Below are 20,256 nucleotides of genomic sequence, written 5' to 3' on the forward strand. Positions count from 1 at the left end.
CGGTCATTATATACAGACGAACGGATTTGGGAATCTTATGTTACAATTTTCCCACGAAGAGATTATGGTTTACCGCTGTGACCACGGGTATCAAACAAAAGCGGCCTTAGCGAGACGAGGGCAACAAAATTTGGATTTTTTTTATTGCTAAAACGCATGTTGTACACAATGACATCACGCTGAAACAAAAAACTCGCAAAAAGTTAATTTGGGTTTCCCCGCCCTTTAAACTTTAATAAATAAGACAGTTATTACAGTGCCTTCCGCTGTGTAGGAATAGCAAACTTAGCCTATTTCACTTTTCAGTTGGCTATAACATCAAAAATGCAGTAACAGAAAGATTGAAACATGATTGAAAATCAGCACATTTTTAATAGTTTGCAAAAGCACGGTGGTGAAAATGGTTTTCAAAAAATCATCAGCTTGTTGACGTGTATCCGTTTGTTACAGCCAATCTCTGTACAAATCAAACGTCATATAAAACCGTTCAAGTCTACTGAATATTACGTCATGGAAATTCCTAAAGCATGTGCCAAAATTGCACCATCGTTCATAAGACCTGTTTGGGCCTGTTTAAACAGGAAATATTACATCAGCTTAAACACCTGTTGGAATGACTTCATAATTGTCTTTCATTTATTGCGTCACAGTTACTTTCTACGTGAATTTGAGATATTGATATCTATTCTGGTCATTCGTAAAATGATTGTTTGAAAGTTGGCCGCACATTTAACTGTTGGCTTAGTGCTTGCTAGCTGGACAAAGGTTCCGTCTTTTATCCAATTAATCTGTATTGTAGTGACAGTTTTTTTTAGAGGTGTAGGCGTTACACCTATTTTCGATAGCCTCGGGCTAATTTTACTGGAATACACTGTTTGAATAGACGTTTCGAAAGTGTGTTTATTTTTGGGTCATTGCATGCAGACGAACGGATTTGGGAATCTTACGTTACAATTTTCCCACGAAGAGATTATGGTTTACCGCTGTGACCACCGTTAACTAAAAATGTAAATGTTTTTTACGCAATATCGACGCAAAATCATCTTTTTTCTCTTCAGTCAGTAGTTTGAAATCTCTCTTCTCCATCTCTCGAATAAAGTTTTCTTGATAACCATCACCTTATGAGCGGAGAGCCATTGTTGCATCAAAGGTCTGAGACACTCACAGGTCTTGCTGGTTCCTCTTTTGGATCAGAAGATGCTTCGATTTCGACGTCTTCACTGATTGCCATCATAGGGCGAGTGGGAGTGCGACTCCTAGTGTGAAACCTAAACAAAAAGGAAATGAAACCAATCACGTAAGGTTAGCTTTGATTGCAATGAATTCAGCTGTTCAGCTCACCGTACTGATGCGCGTGTGAAACTACAAAGTCTTTTTTTTACATTGATTTAAAATCTATAAACATTGAATTAATGTGAAGAAGGACTGACACTGACAAAGGGACACACATGCATACGACTTCCTAGTACAGCTCTAAAACCAAGAAAAAAATTGTTTTCTCTTATTATGCACAAAGATAAAGGAAATGGTCTGTGCCACATGGACATGTTATAATACTACAATCAAGATATTTTGAAATCCACATAAGCAAATGTTAAAGTCAACCTTCAACATAAATTAGCAACTACCTTCCGTTGTGAGATAATGGAGGGTGCTTCTTGTAAGAATAACTTGTACATCCAGCGTAGGATTTCCGGAAATCTTGAGTCCTGTTTGGTCTGCGTCCTTGTCTGGAGGTGCTCATTGCAGAGCGAATGTCACCCATTGACACCATACCGGGACGTGGTGTGTCTGAAAATGTTTTGCTCAAATATCATCTTATGTTTTAGATCACAAACGCTTGTAAAACTGAAAGAAAAATTATGTAAAAAAAATCACTTTCCAAGTTAGTAAGTTTGTTTAAAAATAGTTTAAAAATAAGTTGTTTAAAAAAATAAATGTAAGCCAATCTATGAAACAGAGTCGTTTGAAATACCTGGTGGACTATCAGATGCATTTTCATCCTCATAACTTCTTCTGCTGATCTTTGAACTGTGCATGCTTTTTTGCAACTTTTCTGTAGCACTCATTTGAGATCCAGCAGCACCCCTTCAAAAATATGCTCTGTCAATAGCTTTCTATAAACTTGTTAAATTTGTTTTTAAATTAGATATCGCGGACAATTGAGACTCATGGAAAACTTTCAACAGACAAAGAAAACTTTGTTTTTTGTTTCAAATTCATTTCCTTCTGCCCCACTAGTGGTTAAACCAAACAAATTTGCGATTGCCTGCAGGCTATGGACAGATAATAATCACTTTATCAACCATTTTTTTAGATTTAGTTTCTTAATGGCGTTTCAGATTATTGTTTTCAATTAAAATTGATGAAGATCCGTCATTATTTCAATATGCCAAAAAAGTCCACCACCTTAAAAAGGCTTGATGACTACTGCGTTCAATCCAGGCTGAATGAACGTGTCAAAACCTATGACTAAACATGGAACACTTGAGGCATGCACTTCAGCCCCTGACTTCACTTCAACCTCCTTTAAATCAAAAAACTGTTTATAAAAAATACAGCAGACTTACTTGGGGGAAGTTTGCAGCAGCAACGCTTTGAAATCTTCTCGTGACGTAGAACCAGATGACGTACGTCGTCGTCGATCCAGACTTGACGTATTGCACCTGAACGACAGAAGACATACGTCTTAAATGTCAAGATCTCGATTGCGTTTGTATAAGTTGTCATTGCAAGCTAAATGTGTGCAATGAATGAAGATCTGTCATAATTTGTTGAATGATGCGCTTTTTTGCCTCGCTTAATTAACCGCCATGTGATGTGCCTTTCGCCTCTGCTTTGCAGTTTCATTCTTGTGCATTTCGTTTTTCACTTCATTGTGTAGATCAGTTATTTTCGATGTAGATATTATTGTAAAATCAGTTATTTCCGTTACTTGAGAAGGGCTAACGTGAGTATGGCCGAAAACGTCCGTAGTTTATAGTTTTATGTTCACTCTAATGTATGATGCTAAATGCCGCGTGGTTGCTTGGTTTTATCTGTCTATAAATGAAGAAGTGCAAAAAAGAAGAAAGTTTATCAGAAGGCAAGTCATTGAGTTGGTTTTAAAAATCTCTAAACCTCTATTCCACTCTATGTAGGCCTACATAGTTGTCATATGAAATCAGTGGCGTAGCTAGGGAGGGGGGCGGACCGCCCCGGGCGGCACGTCTGGGGGCGGCACTTTCAGACTACGATTTTTGATTTTGATTATAATCTGAGAAAAAACGCATTTCATTTTCACATGCTTTTTCTTGAAGAGGCGGCAAAATCTGAATCCGCCCCGGGCGGCACATTCCCTAGCTACGCCACTGTATGGAATTCAACTTAAAACCTATTGTTTTGGAAGCAAAATTACATCCTTGGTTGAAATATAATTTTTTTAAATGATTTAACTTTGAAAAATTTGCCCCGATAGCTCGGTTGGTTAACGTGTGACTTCGTGAACGAAGAAGCTTTAAGATCAAGCGGTGCTGGTTCGATTCTCGTGGTGTGCGCTTGAGCAACGCACGTCAAGGACTGCTCTCCATTCAACATTCAGCGGCACTCTCCATTCAGCGGCACCATGTTCCTGCTCATGTCCGTAGGGAAGAAGCCTCTTACAAACTGGCTCTACATGCGAGACTCGATCCTCAACACCTTCTCCACAGTCACTCCCAAACAAATGGACCAGTCAGACCTCAACGCCTATCATCAAGGCGCCCATTCCATCGATATGCTATACAACTTGTGGATAAGAACTTCAGCTGCATGGAAACATGGGCCCAAGAATGGAACGAGCTGCCACATATCCCTCCCCAGTTTTCAGTTATGCCAGCACTCTCCATCCCTCCTGGAGCAGACCTCTCAAGAAAGGCATGGGTCACGTTGAACAGGATCAGATGTGACGTTGGCTGCACTGGAGCTAATCTGTTTAGGTGGGGATTGCATAATTCGCCGATATGTGTCTGCGGAGCGGTAGAACAAACAATGCAACACATACTCCACGAATGTTCCATCTTACGACCCCCAAGTGGAATCACTGGTATTCGACAACTGGACCCAACTACCGTATCTTGGCTGCACGAGGAGGCATTGCCAATCTAAGCTGCTACAAGTCAAACGAGAGAAGAAGAAGAAGCGGCACCTAATAGATGGAATAATTCCCGGCAACAACACTTTAACGATCGAAGCTTCACTCGGTCAATCTCGGTGGCCGGGCCGCGAAATATTTTTTCCTACGAGATTTTTGTCTCATTTACATATTTTGGTAAAAGTTTGTATTAAAACCGTGTGGAATGCAACAGTTTTTCGTTGGCACGGTTGGTTCAGTGGTATCATCCTCCGCCTAGTAATCGTGAGAACGAGGGTTCGACTCCCGTCGAAGTCAAACTTTTTTTTTTCTTTAAATTAATTTTTGCGGTGCACAAGAGCTTTTCAAAAAAGTAGGGTTAGGGAAAGCTTATATTTTATTATCATTACAGAATTTTATTGGCAAATAGTTATTTCGCAATCTGAATCAACCAATCTCTCAAACACTTTCGGAAAATCTTACTTTTAAAGTGACTAAAATAAATGAGACAAAAATCTCGTAGGAAAAAAAATTTCGCGGCCGGGCCTGCGTCAGTGGTTCAAAGCCTCTACAGTCTACAAGTATGCAAAACTACCAGGATTAAGCTCTCAAAGAAGCTTTCCAGTCCGAGAATAAAGATTCAATCAATTAAAAAAATTTTGCTGAATATTTTTCAAAAAGCATAAAATAAGCAAAAATATTTTTCACCTTGGATAAGATCGTCTCTCGAGAGAAGATGGAGAAACAGACAAGATCTTCATTTCTTCGCTTGATTGCCGCAGTGATCCTCTGAGTCTAAAAAAGCACAAAAAAGCTATTTAGAATTCTGCGCTAAGCCACGACAATCACGATACAACTCTGAGCTTGCTCAGTTCATGTCGAGAGCTAATGTCTGCAATTTAATGTCTGCAATTTAATGTATGCAAACGTTGAATCAATGAAAAAGAAACCAACTTTTTCTCTCACATTGACGGCAATGCGACCTGACAAGTAACAAGCTACCAAAGTCACTATTTTATCATCAGTTTAACGTCTGGAAACTTTCAAACAATGCAAAATGGTAGCCTTTGCTTCTTGGAACGACCTGCCTGCTGTATTGTATTTACTGCTATGCAAGCTACAATAAAATTCCGCGTCCGTAACATCAAATTACGATCTATCCAAAAAGTGAGGATCGATCAGTAGGACGTGATTCATTAAAACAACAATAAGCCAACACTAAATTGACAGCTAATCACCAAAGGCCACATACCTTTGCATGGAAGTCTTGAAGTCAGGTTTTTTATCAATTAATGACTTCGGAGATGAGATACTTTTAGCTGTTAGCTCAGTCGGAGAACAACCGTCCAGCTCATCAACGCTATCAAGTGGTGAAAATACTGTGCTGTTAAACGAATGTTCAGCTGTTGTCACAGGGGTTACCGTTTTTTCAGCACTAATCATGGCATTTTGATTTTCGCTGGTGTCTTCCATATGCACATCGCTGTCTGGGTTGTTTAATGTTTGTTCAGTTTTAAAGTCTTCTTTTGATTTATCTTTTTCTTGCAGAACGTTTTCCATTATTGCTTCACTTTCTTGAATCGATTCTATATCGGCGTCAGGTATTGTAGTGGATAATTTCTCTTCGGTTGTAACTACGACGCAATCTACATTTTTTACTTCAAAATCAAAATACACTTTTCCTTTAGATGTTTGGTTTAAATTTTCTTTACTGTCAGCAGCATCTACAGCGTCAATATCGGTTTCACCATCAAACATAACTTCTTTGTTTTGCCTTTGACTGATTACTTGTGCTGGGCTTACAACTTTCACTTTACAAGAATTTTCTTCTGTTTTCTCTACTGGCGATTTGAAGGGAATACCGAAGAACGCAGCTCTAGCACTTGCCGTTTTATCTTTCAGTTGTTGACTTTTCGAACCTACTTGTAACTTTTGTATAGTTTTTTCTTTATTTTCTTTTTCGAGATGACGAGGTTTTGGAAGCAGCACAGGCTTTGGTCGAATGATTGGTTTAACGTTTGACGGCAGTGCCTGGAGTGGTTTTGATGGCTTTGCTACAACTGATGGCTTTTTCACTGACACCGGGGTTGGTTTGGTCGTTAAGTTACAGTGAATCACATCTGGTGCACTATTTTCTGTGGTAGGCATGACAACGCACTTCAGAGATGCTCTTTCCAGAGTAGGCGAATGAACCTTTGCTGGTATAGATATGGACAATTTCTCTTCAACAGAAGGGGAAAGCGGTGGTGTCTCTTTTTGTTCCAGTGAAGGTTGGCTTTTCTGCTGAGTTGACCAATTAATTCCCAACGTTTCGGGAGCTGTTTGTGATTCTGTTTTGTGAGATATCTTTTCTTGATCTTGAATTACGTCTGCTTCAACTGCAGTGGCAGTGGGTGTGAAACATGTCGAACTTTTTATTACATCTGAACTACGAGCTTCGGTTTTACGTTGCAATGCTTCTGTGGACAATTGCAACATTTCTGTGGGCGGTAGAGATATTTCATTCTGTTTGCTAGATTCATCTGTTTTGATTTGCTTCGCTCTGTATGCTTCGTCTGTGCAGCCTTCATTGACAATCCTTTCGGATGAATTATCCTTTTGCGAGTTGTCAGTTGAATAAATCGACAAATTGTGATACCCAGCAAATACCGCCACAGGAGAAGATCCTTTTACTACGTCACTGGAAGAAACAGTTTCCTTGTTATTTTTATAGTTACAAATAGGCTGCTTAGGTTGACTTGGAGGTGATACTGAACAAAGAGGTGATGGCTGTTCATCAGACATAGAGACAGGTTTTGCTATCGATAAAGAAGTGCTTTGATGCGTAGAACGCGGCTGCTGAAAATCATCACTTTGTGTAGAAGTGGATGACCTGCAAATGGCTGGAAATTTTGCTGAGGACATTCTTTTTCTTTCGACACTGCCTGTTGTACTGAACCCAAACGAATCCCTTTTCTTGAGATGGCATTTATTTTTTAACTTTAAGGGCTCAGAAGATTGCTCTGTTGGCAATTTGGACGTAACTTCATTTGAATTTAAAGATGGCTCCATGTATGTAAATTTCTTTTCAGTTTCACAGCAGCGAGGATATTTCAGACTGGACGCTCTGCGCGGGGGCACTGGCTTTGTTTTTAACTTTTTGCTTCTATTTCTTTTCTGAAGTTGTTTGTTAGCTCCATCCTCCTCAACACAACTCTTATGTTCATCAACAACATCTTTTTTCTGCGGTAAAATTTCGTTGTTGTGTACAGGATCACAAACAAGTTGATTTTCAACAGGAGGAACATTACGAGGATGACGTACACCTGACGGTTCTTGAGTTCCAGCCACAGGTAAAGTTGCAGGAAAGTTAGAATTATACTTAGCCGTTTGGTTGTCATTATGCATAGACGTATTGCAACCATCTTGGTCCAGGGAATGTATTGAACTGTTTGTGCTATCAAAGTCAATTTTTATTAGTCCATCGTTTCCTCGCCTATCACCCAGCACCAAAAGATTCATTGGGGAAGTTAAGTGATTCAAGTTGGTTTCAGGTTCAATATAATTTAGGTTCATAAACTGATACGCTCCTTTGGGTGATGAGATATCCATTCGACACGAGGTATCAAGTTCTGATCTTGGAATGCACATGGAGTCTTCGGCGGTTGGTGTCCTATCGTTAGATGGCGGTAGACCAGAATGACTAAGAGATAATGAGGATGATGACATCAGCGAATCTTCAAGTGTGCTGAGTCGACTATTTAGGGAAAGAGTAGACGCTGTTACGTCACTGTCGCCATCAATAGTTTTTCCAAAACGTTCTTTTGCCACTTCCATAGATTTTCTGGACAGCATCTGAACAAAAATGAGTGCTAAACAACAAACTGCAATTTGCTAAGCATTTCATAAAAAAAACGTTTAGATATTATTTTATGAAGATATTATTTTATAAAGAATTATGTAGGCCTAATGTTAAGTCACTTGGTTCAATATTTGAGTTTTTGAAACTCAAAACTAATGAATTAGTGGAAATAATCAAACTGAAGGTAATACCTCATTCCAGGGAATTTTAAACAATTAAGAAATTTTTCACTACTATCAGAAATGTTAATTTTTGACACACAAGGTTCGTCGTGCAGTACGAAGTGCTAACTATAGTTCGTGATCTTTTGCATTAAATCATCAAATTACTTTTCATCCAGGTGTGTAGAGGGAAAGTCAACAAACATTTATGCACTTTCGATAATAGTTTATTTATTTTTTGTCGTTTTCATAGACTTATGCTTGATACAGGTTTAAAGTAAAAGCCCAATTCTCGTGTCTATCTTCAACTGAGCAGTGTCTTCTTCGAAAAACACATTCTCAATAAGCATCGGATCAACGTAATGTAAATGTCTAGTAGAAGCTTTCATTACTGCGTGACCTTACAACCGACAACCAATAAAATATTTCCCAATTTTTAAACCAGTTTAGCCATGTTGTTGATTGTCAGCGCCTCAGCGGTGTGACTGAGTAAATGAATACCACCAAATGTTAAATGCTACAACATGCCTTGCCTGCTAGATTTTATGTGGTGGCAGGTAAATTACAGCAAACGTGTAACATATCGAGCAATTTTAACTATGTTTTGTTTCACTGGCGCAAAATTCTAGTTAAGCTTTTGCTCTAATCTATCCATCAACACATAAAACCAAACAGGCGCTGCTGTAGGCTTAAGAACTTAGTGGTTGACAATTGTCACATGGCCTGACTATAGTGGCGGCCATTCGGTAACACCAACCTGCTGCAAGGCCTGTTTGACGTTCTGATTTTGAATGAGAGTTTCCGAAGTTGTAGAATGTCGGCAGCTTTCTGTGCCGCTCCAGAAACCCGAAGACATTCTATCGTCCACCTGTGTTTACAATTAAATACAAATCACCTGTTAGCAAGACGTTGCACACGAGCGTTGTGTTGTTCCACTTGAAAACCGCTTCGAGAAAATGAACAGGTCAACAAAACTTAAATTTGTTGAATGCCAAAAATTCTTTTAAATCGTAACTTACGCAAAAATAATCCTATTGTGCCATGGCGATCTGTATACGCAGGCTTTGACAAAGTGCGAGCTGGAGACCTGACTGAAGGCCGGTGTATTTTCGATTTTGAAATTTAAGCTAAATTCACTTTATATTTCTTTAAAATGATAGATTGGAGAATCTAAATTGCCGAATTGTGATCCTGATCACTGAATTTCAAATCACTGCAAAACTCCTAAAATTACATTAAAATATGATAACTTTTCCCAATTACCGATGTTGCCAGACGCTTTTTGAATTTCCAGCACAAGTTCCAAAATCTAGCCCGTCATTTGAATAGCAACAATAGCACAAAAGTAACTCGCGATTTTGCCTACTATCAGATCGGCTTTCAATCAAATTTCAAGCTGCATGTTGCCATGGTCTGTGCATAAAGGTCGCCATGAATTGTGCAGTGCAGGTTAAATCGCAAACCATAAACAAGTCCACATTTCTGAATAAGTTATTTCAACTGGGAAAATCTGAAATGCTTATCTCGTACTTTTACAGCGCAACAAACCAGCTTACCATGTTTGTTTTCTCTCTCATGAACGGCTTTGTCTTGAGAGGAGTGCTTTCAGCAGAGACATGACCATTTTGTAAGGTTTTTTTTTCATTACCCTAGAAATCCAAAGAGTGAAAATCTAATAAGGTGAAAATACATTTGCCAACTTTTGTCATTTGTCAATTTCTCAACAAGTTAGGACTAACATTGCAAAACAACAAAGGAAACGGCATGTTTGGATACAATGGTAGTACTGCAGCGCCTTGGTAATCTTACCTCATCTACGTTTGTTGGAATTCTGTTTCGAGGAAAGGTTCCATTAGTGTTGATGACTTGTAACTGCTCTTTAACGCGTGTTTGTGGAGACACAGGCACACTTCGCACATTTGGCATCTTCATCATGCACAACGTACATAAAATATTAGCTTATCTTTTCATTTGCTCAAGCTACAGTAGAATGACACTATAGATATGGCCAAATCTTTTCAAAAATATAAAACAGACTTATGAAAAATTCATTACATATCTGTGACTCATTTCGATTAAGAATTCCAACTCACCGAATGTCTGTTTTTGAGCCTTCGTTTGATTGGAGAAGCTGTAAGTATTTTGACGTCATCGGTTTGGATTTCTAAGTGTTGTTTCTGTTGCGGGACAAAAGTAGAGCCTGAACATAAAATCAATGAAAATAATCAACACATGTTAAATTGTGTCCAAGTTTTGGCTTAGTTGCTTAAGATTTGAAATGTGTAGATGGAAATGCACACAAAGTAATTTTTTCGTGACCTCTTTCGAGCATGTCAGCATATTATCAAGATACAGTCATGAAGCCTGCTCTGGTCCGATGTCGAACCAATGTCCTTACGAAAGTATGACAGGCGCTTTCGGCCACTCAATGACAGTCAAAAAAAATATCTCAACTACAAAAATCTTTACAAAGCATTGGCTTCAATTCTGTTGGTCATTAATGATGCTTCCAACGAATACAAGCCTACTCTCCAATGCGGCCCATCACGACCGACACGTAGGCCGCAAGCAAAGCCGCTGCTATAGTCATTCGATGATGAAAAATGAAAATTCACCTTGTTCTTCATAGATTTCACACGAGAAAATAGCCATTTCCCAAAAAGATTTAAATAAATCTCATTAATTAAAGATGAAGTTGGGTGTTTTAAATTACGTACCTCCACTAATAACAGAGGTATCTCCGAAAAATGATGAGTTAGAATGTCTGTCAGAAGGCATGATACTCCGTCGGTGGTCTGACTGCAGAAGACCTAAGCATACATTATAAAACTAGTAAGCATACTCTTATTTTTAGTCACAAAAATACAAAAAAGCACTATTGGTAAAACCAAACATTTTAATAATGAAAAGCCTTATGAAAATGGAATACTGTAGTGGGAAACCGGGTTATTAAGTTTCGGTGTATTTAAATCCAGCCTTGAAACAACAAGCATTTCATAAACGGAACCACTTCAACAAGGAAATAAATCAAAAGCTTAAATAAACTGTTTCTACGTTTCGGATATCGTCGGTTTAACTTACGATATGACGTACTCTCAGTCATTACGTTACTTAATTTGTTGTAAAATTAAAATTAGGCTATACTCTAATTTCAAATTCACAAATTAGCTTTTATTATAAGTATCAAAAGTTTAACTCAATGACATCCGACGTCACAAACTTACCCAATTCGTTGGCTATGCAGCCTGGCAAGGCGGTGAGCGTCTTATGGCGTTCACGAAATTTTTGCTGATTCTTCCTGCGCACTGCACTGATGGAGGATCTCTGTGACTTGCGTAAATGAACTCTGCGTTCAAACTGGGCTCCTGATGTATCTAAGTAAAAACAGTATCTTTCAGCTCAGCATGAAGTCAACTTTTGAAGTTACTGTAAGAATATGGGCTAGCAAGAATTTCAATTATACAAGTGTCGCACAGACTATTTCTTCATTTTGACTGCGTAGTGTATATGTCACACTGTCACGGTGTATTGCATAAGCTAAGCTACTGCCACGCTTTCATCGCAAAGTAACAATTAGTTCTTCAGCAGCTGTCAGACCTTTTTCTGTTAAGATTTCTTACTTTTACACAAGTGTTTTTGCACTGGTCTGTTAACCAGACAGGTAAAGTGAGACCATGCAGTGTCAAGTTGCGCCATTTAAGCAACCATTGTGCTTGAGCGATTTTTTAAATCTCAGCTGGACCTCGTTTCATTAGAAAACTTCAGACAATTCATACATTCTTCCAGTCTGGTACCAAAGCCGCCGCAATAATTGCCTCAAATAACCAGGCTTTAAATGGTAATACTAGAGCTTTTACAATAGCATTACTTTCTACTTTTCAACCTAAACCCAAACCTCCATGGACTATGAGCAGGTAATTTAAATTCGATTCTTGCTTTGATGGCAAAGCTTTTATGAAACATCAATTCAAATTCGGATAATGTTCATGTATTGATTAATTGCAACTAGACGTCTAGACAACAAAAATGATATCTCGGTTATTTAGCAAAAAATCTGCTGCGACTCCTGTGATTGAAAGAAATCATGTCATAGGTCTATTCTTTGTAGGCGACTACGACTACTATAGTTATTTTTACGATAAAAAAGTCGCTTTAATTGATGAATGCTTTAATTAATATTAATTGATAGGTTAAGAGCACAGAAGTAATAATACATAAATACCTATTAGTATTTATACCTATTTAAATGTAAACAATAATTTGTTTCTCATATAAAAAAGCAGATGTTGTTAAGTGGATAAATACGTAGAACGTCAAACGAAATCGATAACAGGAACAAAATACACAACCATCCAGGAAAGATCTCTGTTTTGAGTTGGGGCAATGCTACCTAAAACTAAACCGGGGGTACATGCTTCTCTTTGGGACAAGTTACGATCATCAAAGAATTCATTGAAGCAGGATGAGAGGCGAGTGCAAGATAAACGCACAAATCTGATCCAAAAATAACGGAATAGGGAAACTTGCTTTTGAAAAAGTTGCTCAAGTGACAAACGATAATGAAACGGTTGAGAACCACTCTGTTAATTGCAGCGTGTAATTATTAAAAACAACATTTAGATTAGGCAAAAAATATTTTTTAAGACTTTGCAATGCTTCACTATTCAAGTACAATAGCCTGCAGCGAAATCCTTATGTACTTTGTTGCATTCAAAATACATTAGTACATTTATAAGTTGCTTTGCATTACATTTAAAAAGAGAATGTTGGATAACTAAGTAGAGTATATCGTAACACTTTAGTAGTATTTATTCCTTACCAACAGCAATGACTTCAGACTTATGTTGGGAACATTCAATTTCCATTTTTTCCTTTGGAGTTGGGAGAAGAGATTGAGAACTGAAAGACTCAGAAAGATTCGGAGATGGCACCATGTCCATCTGCAAGTCAAGGAAGAAAGTTCAGCTAACGTTTGATGTGTTTTCTTGATGAAACACTCTTCCAAAATTATTAGTAGAGGTTTATGTTGTAACTTTAAAATTAATATGATGCAATACGCAAAGCTGAAGCCATTTTCATAAAAAGATAATTTTATAGCCTACAGATCAATTGCTTGCTAAGCTAGTCTTATCTTCAATTCTGGTTTATTTGATTTGCGTAACTGCAACAACAGTTGCCAACTGTCCGTAGTGCAACTGCAATGAAAATTCAGCAACGTAATAATCGTACAACCAAAAGTCCTTCACGATAACCCCTAATCTCTAGCTTGTCGATTACCTGACACTTTGGACAGCCAATAAAAAAAGTAGCTTCAACACGTTGTTTCGACATTATTTAAAAGTAATACTAACGTCAGAGTTGTGGTTTGCGTGAGGAAAGAAAAAGATTAACAGCCCTTCAACTTTTGATTTGTAAAGTGCCCAGCTATTGTTACAAGGCTTTGGATTTCAAGACGAAGTTCAAAGTTCAAGAGCAAGTGAAGCAATGAAAACCTTTAAAAACTACTTCAGCTGTTCAATTGTTTTCTTTAAGCAGGAATAAACCTTGTGCAATTTTGTCAATATTAAATGTTTTGTTTTTTTGTCGCTTACTGATCCACGCAGTAAATTTTGGTATTAATATACCGTTATTAAAACTATCATCGGCGTCGGCGTTTGAGCAGGTTTTTCCAGGCTAGATTGGAGGGCAGGAAGTCATCAGCCACTCGACAGTCTCGACGTCCAGGGTCCTCAGTCCATGTGCACCGTGTGGAGGCCGGTGCACATGGACTAAAACTATTATAAATACTTATAAAAAGACTATAATGTTAATTTGCCTAAGTAATTTTCTTATCGCCAAATCAGACTTTCTCCAATCGATTCCAGGCTGCAAAATTTAAGCTATATTTGATTTTGTTTGAACCCAGTTGTGCTGTAAACAATTTGACACGACAGAGCGAAAACACAACTTGTCTTGACTTGAAATTTTTCAGGAAGGCTATGAAAATATTATTGTAATATTGAACGTTGAACGTGTACTTATGAGACGCAATATCATATCTCTTGGCAATCTTTTCACCGGTTAGACAAGTTGTCACCAAAGCTAAACATCGATTACAGGCTAACAATAGAAAAGTAGGAGAATAAATGGAAGATAATTTGAACAAAAGTTGAATCAGAAAATGACTCAGTGATCTGCCCGAGAACAACTGACGCACAAGAGCTAAACAACAACATCACATTATATTCAGGGAGAAAGAAAAACAATTCCTGGCAAAACAAAAATCATTTTCTCTATTCATTCAACATTTAAAGGTGTTGTAGCTAGGCAAATAAAAGATTTGTGTAGACAGCCCAGACAGTAAAACCTAATGTCTGCAGACGTTGAATCAGTGTAAAAATGACAGATTTTGCTGTCTGGAAAGTTGCTGTCTTGATGTAGGTTGCTGTCTGATGCCTACTTACCGTCGATTTGGCAGGAACAACTTGTTGCGTGGAATATTCATCTCCAAGCAAGATATGTGGGTCAAAGGATTTTGGCCTGGTTGGCTTTCTAAACTCTTCAGAGCCCCGAAATACTCCAGCTGTGTCCTGTTAAACAAATATCAATGCTAACAATATCCTTTTGCGAGTTACCGTTGAAATTTTGTCTCAAAACAAAATTTGAAAACAATTTATTTGACTTGAGCTGCAATGTGCAAATTTGCAACACTCTCAAATCAGAAAATCAGAATTTTGCGTTGAGTCAACGTCTGCAGATTGTTGAATAAATAAGTTGCTGCCTGGGTTTTCATTTCAACCTTATCATTAACTGTGCACAAGTGAAATGTGATCATTCTCGAAGACTACGAGGCTATTATATACGTGTACAGAGATAATGGCCCCAACAGCATGAAAACAACTTGTTAAATGCCTCGCATCAGCAACAAAAATGACATAAATTCACTCAAGCGTGATAATCATTTGCAGCGGAGGTATACGGTTACATTAAACTCCAAGAAATTATTGCTGTAGTATCGGAAAGTTTGTTGTATTGATTTACAAAATATTCTTCTATCTTATTTTCAAAACGTTTTAACAGTGCGGAGTTGAAAACCTTTGAGCCACAATGCGGAAAGTATTATCCAAACTGCAAGCACTGCATTTTTAAAACCTACAGTAGTCTACGTGTAGCCTAACTGTCACAATGCACAGTTATAGCAATGAAGTAGTTACAAACATCCCATTAAATCTAGTTAGGAAGCTTACATTTGTAGCTAATTGGTGCAAGTGAATGAGACAAGGTATCTTCTCGTCTGTCATAAACAAATCATCTTCCACCGAGTCACGTGACCGATAATGAAGATGAACTGGAACTTTGTACTCTGCATCCAAATCAGAGACATCTGTAAACAACAACATAGAGGCTTGTAGAACCACGGCATGAAGCAAAATATCAGAATGAACTGGGTATCTAATTCTTGAATGCAACTTTGAGACAATAGTCATTATATCCAGTGTTTCCACGTCGAAAAAACAAAAAATGTCAACCTATTTGTGAGTCATTTAGTTGTAGCGAAAAGGCGATAGCGACTTAACAACAATGGGTTTGAAATGTCGCAGTCTATTAAAAAAAAAACAATTGGTAATTACACACCCAATTTTTAATTGTGTTCTGTTTTTAATAACTGTAGTTTTGCAATTAGTTGTTGTCTCGGTTTAATCCAATAATGCGAATTTTAAAAAGGTAACCATGCAGTTCTTCACTTCCGCTTGTCAAACCGTGGGAACTGAGAAACTAAAAAAGACTTTTAACAAAAGAAGAAGAAAACCCTTAGCTCCATGTAAGCCGAAGATAACAACGAATTGTATCGTTAATAGACTTCGAAAGCTGTATTCAAGTCCTGACAAGACAGATTAGCAAGACTTTGGGGTAGGTATACAAAAGCACGTGAAACGTACCGCATTGACCTGCTAACGTCCTTAGGCGTTGTTTCCTTTATATCAACCCAGCTAGTAAAATACGCCTTTTTACGTTGTTCTAACATCTGCAGAATTAAACTTATGGTATTTTACTAACTGGAAATATAACATCACGTGGTGAGCAACTGGCACACGTCAATATTGGGTGAATTTCCGATTTGATCGAATTCAGTGAAAATAAACTCATAAAAGTGTGCTCGCAAATTTAACGACTGTGGAAGTAAACCGAAGCGTTTCAATATTGCTAGTTTTGAAAAATAACAGAGACACGTAATAAAATAATTTGTCATAAAATAAACGTGTTATTGCCAACGTGGTTACTGGCTAGGCTAGCAAATAAATTGTTTACCAGCTCACAAACTATGAGTTAAAATCAGTTTATCATATTGGACATCTCTTCGGTCACACTGGTGTTAGCTCGAAGGCAACTCAATTGATTGATGGATAAAGTAAAAAAGTAAAGCTTTTTTTAAATCGGGTAAAATATCTTTGGTTGAGATTTAAATAACTTTTAAATGCACATGGAGCGATTCAATTGCCACCCTCAATTGTTATCCTAGCTCTGAAAGGAAAGCACGAAAAGCTTCATTTTAAGTGTGGGCAACTGAGTTATAAAGCAAATATTCTTTCAACCTATCGGTATGACCGTATGAAAGGTTCAAAGATAATCAGTTTTGCTTTATCCTAAAATAAACTTTCTTTCAACAATAGATTCCTTTGTTAGCTCTCAAATCCTTTAGATAACTTCACACAAAGAAGACCTATCTTTTGTGACTGCCCACCGATTAAACCAAACAACGATAAATTAAGTCCTCATGGCCCAAACGATATTGTTTTGAAAGAACTGCATCGTCTTTCCCCATGCTGTATTTGTAGCCTATTTGAAATCTCACTAGCACAGTAAATACAGTAGTTAGGTAAAGTTCAAAGCAACGTTTCTAATCGTTTTTCAAACCTTCCAACGTTAAAAGATGTTGAAATGACGACTTGGCGAATGCTACAAAAGTATCAAGCAAAATTGCACTAATCACACAGCAAGTGTCAGCATTTTATGACTTAACAAAACGTTTGCTTAAATCTTCTCGTAAAAACGTCCGCATTATGCAAACAGCTGTACATTGTCAATATTTGAAATGCAATTCATCAAGCATGGAAGTTTTGACGAAAACATTCAACTTCAGTGCAAAGTGTTGGTGCATTTAAATCACAATACACACAAAACACGATAAGCATCTCAAGGGGTTGATATTGAAAGTCAATAACCCACCGCAGTTTACACAATGGTTCTCATTATGCAACAACAAATAACTTTTCAGATTTTTTTTATCTTTCTTGAAAGCTACCTCCTATGTCACATAAAAAGGCGCATTCAATAAGCTTTTGAACTTTTCGATCTGTAATTTAAACTTTTGTAACATTTTGAGTTATAAATGAATAATAGCTGACAAACTTAATCTGTAAGTGTGAGTTGTTATCGTTCCTATTCATTGATAAAAGCAGCATAATGGTGCAGTAATGATTACATTTATTGTTTTTGTGCTCTTCACAACTAATACTTTTCACATGCTGATTGTTTCATTACCCGATTTTGTAACTTGTGTAGGCTACATACTTGTTTGGCAGCTAAACCAAGGCAAACTGAGACACAAAAAGTAGTGCTACACAGTGTGAGTGTGATAGCGGAGATAGTCAACCGCGACCAAATGCATTTTTTTACCTTTGTAGTAATTTCGAGGTTTTTGAGACTTTTTCCACCGTTTTGATAAAGATCTTTCCAAGTCGTTGTTTTCTCTTTTTGAGCTGTAGTTTCCCATTTTGCTGGATAAGGAAGATTATTCCTTTCTGCAGTTTTATAAGCACAGACAAATAAATTAATCGCGAAACGTTACTTTAAACATTTTCTAAGCCACAATACATAGAAAGTCTAATTTGTATGACTGGAAAAACAAGTAACAAAGCTACTCACTGGTCCGGTACACACAGAACTAATGCATTTAAGCTAAATCCCATGTAAGTTTGTGAATTTTCCACAGTTTTTATTTTCTTATTATGCAACTCTCAATCCTTGCCCTGTTCCTATCTCTGGATCTAGTTCAGTTCAAAGTTTTAATATTTGCTGCAAAATTCTATAACAATAATTAAGAAACATTGGGGTGGGTATTGGCAGTTCAGAAGTAGAGTTCGAAAAACACATTTGATATCTACAATGATCCAATCAATTTCTCTTATTCAATTTTGTGGTCGAACGATTACAACTATCGATTGGATTGGACAAGATTGAAAAAAATTCCCACTGCTTAGGGTCAATGGACGTGTCTCATTTTCTTCTATCGATCGAATAAATCACAGAAATCGACTAAAATAAAGATTAACTTTTTTAAAATATTGCTTACAACGCATCCCAGTAAACTGAATCACGAAAGCACAGTTTTATAACAGATGGCTTAATTTATTTCTTTTTTGATTAATTCAGTCGGACGTACGTCTTCTTGGCTGATACTATTCCACACTGGCTGAACTATATACATACAGTAAACACTTCCTGCATTTGAAACACATGAAAAAAACTCTCAAAAATAGGCTAGAAGCTAGAGAACCTGTACGTAATATTGTGCCAAACAGCCTATTTCAAATAACAATAGCCAGCCACTCAATAATCCAAGTATATCAAAGCAAGTTAATGTAGTTACATTTGCCCAATCCGTAGACCCAACCCCATCTGAACTGATTTGTCGCTACTTTCTTGACAGCTGAAAGCGTTTTTATCTCTCCATCTTTGAGCATAAACAGAGTAAGGAGCTCTTTTCTGTTAAAGCACTCTCCAAAACAGCACAAAAGTCTGATAAATAATTAAAATCGAACGCCAATTGTTTGAAACGCGTTTCTCCTTAAGCTAACAGCGTATTGACTGTCTGGTACACGTTTTAAAGCCATTTAAGTCAAGGTAGTGTTGTTCAGACTGTTTTGACTGGAAAATCACCATGACCATTTAGCTTGCGACTACGTTGAGTGACCAAGTTTCACTGCACATCATTCTCTTCTTTTCAGCTAGTTTAGCTTCAGCCTGGTTTGGTAGCCTACTGTGGTTATTTATAGTCCAACTTCAGGTAGGGTGATGTAATAGACTTTTAAAAATGGTGTTGATTTTCGATGTTGTTGAGCAAAGCAGTAAAGGCATAGGGGGGAGTGGGGGACGTATTGTGCAAGCATCGCAGTTATGGCGACAAGAAAGTGTGCAGAACTAAAAACAATGGCTAACCAAGTAGCTGGAACGTTATTGTGACTTTTCATTTGCTGCTACTGCTGAGGCTGCTTTTGATAAATCCATTTCGGTATTTAATCAAGCTTTTCATTTTTCACTCGAAGTTTTGCTTGGTGACTGTTAACTCCAGCAAATTACAGTAGGCCTTAAGGCCCTAAGCCCATATGTCATATACAAGTCTAACCTAGCATCTGAACACCCTAGCATCTGAACACCCCAGACATCTGCGGACGTTGAATCAATGTAAAAAAACGATTGGTTTGCTGTTTTCGTTCTTGCTACAACTGTGTTTCTTATGATTATGCGTTGTCACAACAAATAAATGATGGTTTTATTCTTTCTCACCCAATCTTCACTCTGAGTATAAAGAGTATTGTTATCAAGGGACAAAACACCTGTTTTATCTGTTCTAGATTACCTTCTTTGCTAAACTTGGTAAAGCAATTTCCTAGTTTCACATTTTAGCCTGAATGCGCCTATCTAGCCATTGTGATTGTGAGACACGCTAGAGCGGCGAGTCCCGAGCAACATTGTTTTTGTTAATAAACCTCCTAAAACCACAATTTTATAAGTCAAGCCAATTTAGGCGAAGTTCATTTTATATCTTTGTCATCTTTCAGCAGAATATATGTTTGAAGATTTACTCAGTTTAAAAAAAATATCGCGGATTTTTTGTCATAAACTTGTCAACTGACACACATTCAGAAATTTCTAGTCAATCGACAACTTTATGATTTATGATGAAGTAATATTTTGATAATACTGTTGTTCTGCTTCACAAAAACTTGCGACTTGCCTCGGTATTTAATAGATTTCAACTGCCCCACGAAGGTTTCACTGACAACCTGACTCCACCTTTCTAATTGTTCTCAGCCTTCTACAGACGTCACTAATCAAACAATCATTGTTTGCTAGTTAATCGTTAATGAAAATTAAGTGAGAAAGTGATCGGACTAGTGACT

The 20,256-nt window shown here is 37.5% G+C and overlaps 1 protein-coding gene across 1 annotated transcript; it reads right to left on the bottom strand.

The window, feature by feature from the left end:
• Nucleotides 1–228: 228 nt before the first annotated feature.
• Nucleotides 229–17,960, bottom strand: LOC145787289 (uncharacterized). The gene is made up of 16 exons (XM_082599004.1): nucleotides 17,750–17,960; nucleotides 15,319–15,455; nucleotides 14,536–14,661; nucleotides 12,912–13,032; nucleotides 11,317–11,466; nucleotides 10,810–10,902; nucleotides 10,186–10,292; nucleotides 9,902–10,018; nucleotides 9,649–9,741; nucleotides 8,850–8,960; nucleotides 5,343–7,924; nucleotides 4,799–4,885; nucleotides 2,571–2,666; nucleotides 1,976–2,088; nucleotides 1,629–1,791; nucleotides 229–1,268 (listed from the first exon to the last, which is right to left on the bottom strand). Exons 1-16 carry the CDS (start codon nucleotides 17,844–17,846, stop codon nucleotides 1,145–1,147), a joined length of 4,317 nt encoding a protein of 1,438 aa, XP_082455130.1. The 5' UTR covers nucleotides 17,847–17,960; the 3' UTR covers nucleotides 229–1,144.
• Nucleotides 17,961–20,256: the final 2,296 nt, after the last annotated feature.

This window comes from Aplidium turbinatum, chromosome 18 (genome assembly GCF_918807975.1).
Source record: "Aplidium turbinatum chromosome 18, kaAplTurb1.1, whole genome shotgun sequence".
NCBI classification, from domain to species: domain Eukaryota; kingdom Metazoa; phylum Chordata; class Ascidiacea; order Aplousobranchia; family Polyclinidae; genus Aplidium; species Aplidium turbinatum.